This window comes from Hippoglossus stenolepis, chromosome 18 (assembly GCF_022539355.2).
Source record: "Hippoglossus stenolepis isolate QCI-W04-F060 chromosome 18, HSTE1.2, whole genome shotgun sequence".
NCBI lineage: Eukaryota > Metazoa > Chordata > Actinopteri > Pleuronectiformes > Pleuronectidae > Hippoglossus > Hippoglossus stenolepis.
The window spans coordinates 358,272-365,859 of NC_061500.1; the positions used below are offsets into that span (position 1 = coordinate 358,272).

Genomic DNA, 7,588 nt, shown 5'->3' on the forward strand with positions numbered 1-7,588 from the left:
ATCTATTTGTCTCATTTTGAGGGAGACCAGGCGCAGCTGTACATTTCCACCAATCAGAGGAGAGGGTGAGTGATGTCACCACTCACAAACCAACCAATCACATGTCACCGATGATGTCAAACGGAGACTCCAGGTGAGATTCTGAAGATGAACGATCAGAAGATGAACCAGAGAAATATTTTAAACTTCACTACGATCGACACTTTGGCTTCAGCTCAATGTTGAAAATTCATAATAAAGAACATTTGAACTGGATTGAATCTTCTTACATTTTCTTTACACATCAGTTTTATTAATGAACCTGATTTTGTTTTCAAACTGGAGGATTTACTCAGATGTCGGATTTTGAAGAAAGTGAAAAGAACCAGTTCCAGAAAAAGTTGTTAACTTTCAAGATTATTGAGCTGATGTTTTCAAACCAGATCTGAGATGATGGTTAATTCAGTGTAAACGCAGCTGATCCCAGTCTCTGTCTGTCTCACTGTCTCACTCTCTGTCTGTCTGTCTGTCTCACTCTCTCTGTCTGTCTGTCTGTCTCACTCTCTGTCTGTCTCACTGTCTCACTCTCTGTCTGTCTGTCTGTCTGTCTCACTGTCTGTCTGTCTGTCTCACTCTCTGTCTGTCTGTCTGTCTCTCTGTCTGCCTGTCTGTCTCACTGTCTCTCTGTCTCTCTGTCTGTCCTCTCTCTGTCTGTCTCACCTCTGTCTGTCTGTCTGTCTGTCTGTCTGTCTCACTCTCTGTCTCTGTCTGTCTCACTCTCTGTCTGTCTGTCTGTCTGTCTGTCTGTCTGTCTGTCTGTCTGTCTGTCTGTCTGTCTCACTGTCTCTCTGTCTCACTCTCTGTCTGTCTCACTGTCTCTCTCTGTCTGTCTCCCTCTCTGTCTGTCTGTCTGTCTGTCTGTCTCTCTGTCTGTCTGTCTGTCTCACTGTCTCTCTGTTCTCTCTGTCTGTCTCACTGTCTCTCTGTCTGTCTCTCTGTCTGTCTGTCTCCTCTCTGTCTGTCTGTCTGTCTCTCTGTCTGTCTGTCTGTCTGTCTGTCTCACTCTCTGTCTGTCTCACTATCTGTCACTGTCTCTCTGTCTGTCTGTCTGTCTGTCTCACTATCTGTCTCTGTCTGTCTGTCTCACTCAGTCTGTCTGTCTGTCTCACCACTGCTCACTCAGTCTGTCTCACTCAGTCTGTTCTGTCTGTCTGTCTGTCTGTCTCACTCAGTCTGTCTCACTCAGTCTGTCTGTCTGTCTCACTCAGTCTGTCTCTCTGTCTGTCTGTCTGTCTCTCTTTCACTCAGTCTGTCTGTCTCTCTATCGTCTCTGTTCTGTCTCACTCAGTCTGTCTGTCTCACTCAGTCTGTCTCACTCGTCTGTCTCACTCAGTCTGTCTCACTCAGTCTGTCTCTGTCTCTCTGTCTGTCTCTCTGTCTGTCTCACTCAGTCTGTCTGTCTGTCACAGTCAGTCTGTCTCACTCAGTCTGTCTCACTCAGTCTGTCTCCCTGTCTGTCTCTCTGTCTGTCTCTCTGTCTGTCGTCAGAATAAGGAGTTGGATTTAAAAAGCCACGATGGCCCGGGTCCACGCTCCCAGACTGGCCAGGGCCTGCTTGCTACAGATCTGCTCCAGATCCGCCTGCCGGCTGAGCAGCCCGGAGAACCCCGAGCCGAAGATGGAGATGAGGTTGGAGATGTTGGACGTGTCCGTGAATTCCGCGCTGGAGAAGCAGCAGTCCTCGCGCTTGGCTCTTTTACGCGCCGCAGTGAAGTCGCTCAGCTCCTCCAGGTCCGAGGCGCAGCAGCCGGACTCCACCTTCCTCTTCCTGGCCGGAGCCTGCGCGTCCTGCGCGTCCTGCGCGCAGCAGCAGTCCTGGTGCAGGAACCCGTTCTCCACGGTGGTCACCACATGCGTGTCCAGGTCCAGCACCGTGGTCTTGTTGCAGTGCCGGATGTTGTCCGCCTCCATGCAGCAGCTGCGGAAGTCCGACGGCTCCGGTTCTTTGCCGCAGTCTTCGAAAGGAGAGCAGCCGAGGAGGGAGCTCGCTGCCCGGACGTGCGCCGCCGACTGCGGCGCGTTTCGGGGGCGCGCCGCCTCGCACGGACTCGTGTCCTCGCCGCAGCCTCGCGCCTGCTCCTCTCCGTGCGCGTCCTCCGCGTCCACGTCCAGCGGGTCGAGCTCCTGGATCTCGTTGCAGACCGTCATCACCTCCTCGTACTGCTGCATCCGGTACAGCTCCGCGTACCTCTCCTTGATGTAGAGCTGGCGCGCGTTGCGCAGCACGTAGGACACCAGCAGGTTCCGGTGCAGCTTGATGCCGCCGCGCTGCGTCCTGGAGTTCTGGATCTTCATCAGGGACATGGAGATCAGGCTCTGCGCGTCCGCGGCGCGCTCCATGCTGACCAGCGGCCCGGCCCCAGCTCCTGTCCGGGAGAGGGACCTGTCCGCGGGCGTGTGGGGGAGGTCGTGCTGGAGGAGAGAGCTTCAGGTCTGTGGAGACACATCGGACACTCGTCCTCCTCCTGACTGAGCCTACGAGCACTGGCACAGACTCCGAACCCTCAACCTCTATATACTCCAGCCAGAGAGCCCGCCCCCTGCAGGCTGAGCCAATCACACGCCTGAGATCCGCTGAGTGACAGGCAGGAGCGCAGGAAATATTTCAGTGTGAACCAATGAGCGAGGCGGTTTCTGTGATCTATTCAAATTCCCCCGGCTGAGGAGCAGGAGGAGGAGGCACCAGGAGGCCGGCTCAGAGGCTCCAGGAGGCACCAGGAGGCCCCAGGAGGCTCAGAGGCCCCAGGAGGCCCCAGGAGGCCCCAGGAGGCACCAGGAGGCACCAGGAGGCTCCAGGGGGCTCCAGGAGGCTCCAGGAGGCCCAGGAGGCCCAGGAGGCTCCAGGAGGCCCCAGGAGGCTTTAGGAGGCCCCAGGTTCCATCCCCTGCAGGAGCCATGGAGACAACCCGGAATATAATCATCACTATTAACTAATGACCATAATAATAATAATAGGTTTTATATATGGCACTTTAAACTAGAATCAGTAGAGCTCATACCTCCACTATCGGTCCTTTTAGATCAGATGTCACATTAACATCAGCCTCTAACCACTCGTGGATGATTCTGTCAGAAACATCACGTCCTGATTGGGTCATGAGGAGCAGGAACAGAACCTGGTCTCTGAGATCCGGAGGTTTCCACACACATGACTGACGATATTCACTCTTAACATTTATTCTATTAGGACATGAAATCTTAATGAAGATATTTTCATTCTGACTCTTAGTTTCAGAAAATGAATCTTTTCTTTGAGCAGGGGCCTGATTTAAAAAAAATAAGTTTGAGTTATCATTTGAGAATTTAAACTTTTATTCAGAGGATGAGGCTGAAACCTAAAAAATATGACTCAGGATAATTACACATAAATAAAGATGTGATGCTCACAATAAGAGAAAAATGACATTTGTCTGCTATGGAAAATCGTCATTTCAGACCGTGTCTCCCAGAAATTTACTTTTATCAAAGGAAAAGTTTCATTTTCTTGTAGTTGAGCATCATTCATCTGATTCACGGTGGAGCAGACGTGTCTGGAGCCTGATGCAGATTCACTGCTCCAACATGTTCTCAGGCTGCACCTCTGCAGGTTGGAATCTCACTTCTCCATGAGACAGAAGCTTTAAGCTCTTCATGCACTAATCAAGCTGTTTATTAATGGAATAAATGAATATGTGTGATATTGAATCAGAAATGAGAGTAAATCAGTGACTCTACCTCCTGGGTCCTGGGATTGTCTGTGTGTAAACAGGAAATGGCCTCATGAAGCCAATAGATAAGAAGCATCAGCTGAGGACACGTCTCCTCCTGATGAGAAGAACTTCACTGTCAATGAGCAGCTTCAGACTTTATGAAGCTTTCAATTCATCTCATGCTGAATTTTTACTTTTATTCTTAAATTGTTTGGTAATGAAGCCTGATCATCTTAGTTTTATCCGTTTTATGATTTTCATCAGGAATGAAAACACGCCACATGACCATTCACGTCCACTGGTCATGTGATGTAAACGGAAGTAGATGTCTCCTCTGCAGCTGGTTGCTTAGTAACAGACAGAAACTCCTCCTGAAGGAGGAGCAGTGAAGAGTCAGAGCAGGGACGACGAGGTGGAACTGTTACTGACAGGAAGTGTTAGAAACAGGAAGTGTTACTGACAGGAAGTGTTAGCTTTGTGTTCGCCGCTGGTAGTCGAGTCACGTGACTGATGAGAACCAATCAGGAGGAGAACGTGTCATCGTTACTAAAGTCTCAGTTTCTGTTCAGACTCAAACACAAACCCAGAGTTTTCAAACTGAAACGAGACCAGTTTACACAAGTCTCTGATTCAGAGACACACACACACACAGCAACACACACACAAGAGAGAACACACACACAGAGGACACACACACACACACACACACACACACACACAAGCACACAACACACACCACACACACACAGAGAGAGAAGGCACAACACACACAGAGGAGAACACACACACACACACACACACACACACACACAGAGACACACACACACACACACACACACACACACACACACACACACAGACACACACACACACACACACACACACACACACACACACACACACACACACACACACACACACACACACACAGTGCAGTGGCCTGTACAGATGAGGATCAAACAGCTGACGTGTGGGTGCAGTACCTGTGTTGAACTGCTGAAGCCAGTGCAGCATCAGTTTTCTGTCCTGTGTGATTAGTGTTTTGTTCCTGAATTCTCCTCTGGGTTGGAAACTAAACAACATGAACCATCTCAGTACACAGTGAGGGAGGAGGAACACACACACACACACACACACACACACACACACACGCACACACACACACACACACACACACACACACACACGCACACACACACACACACACCCTAACCCACACCAGAAAGTTTCACACACAAACCAGATAAATGTTTGTCAGATTCAAACTGATGTTCAGTCTGCAAAGTCCTCACGCCATCTAATATCTTTACATGTTTGAATTTTAAAGAACAAAAACGTTTTCAGCGATAGTTACAAGACAAAAGAAATTGATTATGTATAGAAATGCACTGTAAAAATACAGTGTGTGTTCATGTTGAGAACTGATGTAAATAAAGATGACGACGCATCTCTTTATGCAAAATATTCTGTCTTGACGTAACATATTAGCTTTGGCCACCAGGGTCTCTCGATCAAAACAATAACAGACGATCTCGTTTGATGACATTTGAATCAGTTGGGATCCTGGGAGTTTTGGGTCTTTACCACCACTGCTGATGAAAATCTACCTGATGTGACTCAGACACAAATCATGTTCACGGAGGAAAATAAAGATTAATTCATGTTAGGCAGAAAACGTAAAGAAATAATGCGATCAAAGAAAAAACATCTGACTGGCTAACACGCTAACAAGCTAACACGCTAAATGTCAAACGTCGTCTGAAGTCACAGCAGAAACAGACCAAGTCTCCCATAAAGAGGATGTGATGAATTAAAGCAAAATAAAACGTCCTGAATAAAACTGAGATTTCTCTGAACATTGTTGGAAACATTTCAAAGTAAGAAGACAAGTGAACAACATTTATAACCTGGGTCTGTTTGGGTTTAGACATTTTAATGAAGAATTGATACAAATTATACAAAATGTCTTAAAACTCTTAATATCGTGGATGAATCAATAATGAAATGAAGATATTTTGACAGATGTGAGTTGTGCAGTATTCGTATGAGGTAACGTTCCTGTACTCACTGTATACTACAGTAACTATAATACTGTTATAGCATAAAGGCCTCGTGAAGTTTTTCATGTGAATAATTTTCACATATTTGTCTTCCTGATCTTATCTGTCCTCATCCTTCCATCAATTCACTCTCTTTCTATTTCCTCTCCTGGTAGAAGCTGCACCCCCCCCCGCTCTCTGTCCTCCTCCCTTCATCTTTCAGCCTCAGTGCTCCATCGTCTCTTCCTCCTTCCGCCTGACATCCTCTTATTTCTCCTCCTATAGCAGCTTCATTTCTTCTCTCCATCCCTCAGCACAGCAGCACATGGTGTCAGCAGAACATCTGTTTCTTCTCCGCTTCCTGAGACACATCTGTCTCCACAGTCCTGCACCACCAGCTCCACCTCCGTCCTTTAAAACCTAGAGGAGCTTTGTTTGATCAGAACCAATCACATTAAAGACACATATTGTAAAGTTCAAGGCAATGAAGTGTGAAAATTGGGAGGATGATGATTTTTTGATGAAGACTTGAGTCAGTTTCTCCCTCAGTGAAGCTCCAGAAGAACCAGGATGTCTCGATTGTCTTTCACCCTAAATACATCAGATTCTGCATGTTTGACTGACCTTCACTAAAGATTGAGCTGCATGTTAAGTTCTGCTTTTTGTTCCTAGAAGCCCTTTCATGTTGCATCATCTGTTTATTGACAAAGTAAAATCTATAGAAATTCTGGCACCTGCTCGTTCACTGAAGCTGTTTTCAGACATGAACTCTGGAGGATCTCCACAGAATTAGGTTCAGGAGTTTGTCTTTCACACAAGAACAAAGCAGCAGGAGATTCTCTGTTCAGACTCGTTAACTCGTTGGGTTCAGGTGATGTTCCGATGAGGTCCATGTGAGGTCCAGATGAGGTCCAGATGAGGTCCAGGTGAGGTCCAGGTGAGGTCCAGGTGAGGTCCAGGTGAGTTTCAGGTGAGTTTCAGGTGGGGTCCAGATGAGGTCCAGATGAGGTTCAGATGAGGTCCAGGTGGTCCAGGTCCAGGTGAGGTCCAGGTGAGGTCCAGATGAGGTCCAGATGAGGTCCAGATGAGGTTCAGATGAGGTTCAGATGAGGTCCAGATGAGGTCCAGGTGAGGTCCAGGTGAGGTCCAGGTGAGGTCCCGATGAGGTCCAGATGAGGTCCAGATGAGGTCCAGATGAGGTCCAGATGAGGTCCAGATGAGGTCAGATGAGGTCCAGGTGAGGTCCAGATGAGGTTCAGATGAGGTCCATGTGAGGTCCAGATGAGGTTCAGATGAGGTCCATGTGAGGTCCAGATGAGGTTCAGATGAGGTCCAGATGAGGTTCAGGTGAAAGTGAATTTTTGACCCTGGTGGAGCCACAGTGTCGTCGAACATTTCAGGAACATGTGAGGAACACGTGAGGAACACGTCATGAACATGTGAGGAACACGTCAGGAACACGTCATGAACATGTGAGGAACATGTCAGGAACACGTCATGAACATGTGAGTGGTTGTGTTGAGCTCTGAAACTGATTTTATGGGAGGTCACTGGTTTGAATCTAAACGTGTTGTTCACATCCTGTTTATATCTACTGTTTGTTGTTAACACACGTTGTAGAACACACATGTTGTAGAACACACATGTTGTAGAACACACGTGTAGAAACACATGTTGTAGAACACAATGTTGTAGAACACACGTGTTGTATTGGACCTGTGTACTGCAGCCAACAGTCGATCGTTCACTTTACTTTGTGAGACTGAGTTCTGTTATATAAAATATATAAACGGTTCTTTCCGTGCTGCTGGTAGAAAGAAA

At 47.6% G+C, this 7,588-nt stretch overlaps 1 protein-coding gene across 1 annotated transcript; it reads right to left on the reverse strand.

Annotated features, from left to right (window-relative positions):
- Positions 1-1,399: 1,399 nt before the first annotated feature.
- On the reverse strand, positions 1,400-2,515 carry ier5l (immediate early response 5-like). Its single transcript, XM_035184792.2, has one exon. It carries the CDS (start codon positions 2,377-2,379, stop codon positions 1,543-1,545), a length of 837 nt encoding a protein of 278 aa, XP_035040683.2. The 5' UTR covers positions 2,380-2,515; the 3' UTR covers positions 1,400-1,542.
- Positions 2,516-7,588: the final 5,073 nt, after the last annotated feature.

What these genes read in the sequence shown, in the direction of transcription:
- ier5l (XM_035184792.2), bottom strand. Translation starts at nt 2,379, where the DNA reads ATGGAGCGCGCCGCGGACGCGCAGAGCCTGATCTCCATGTCCCTGATG.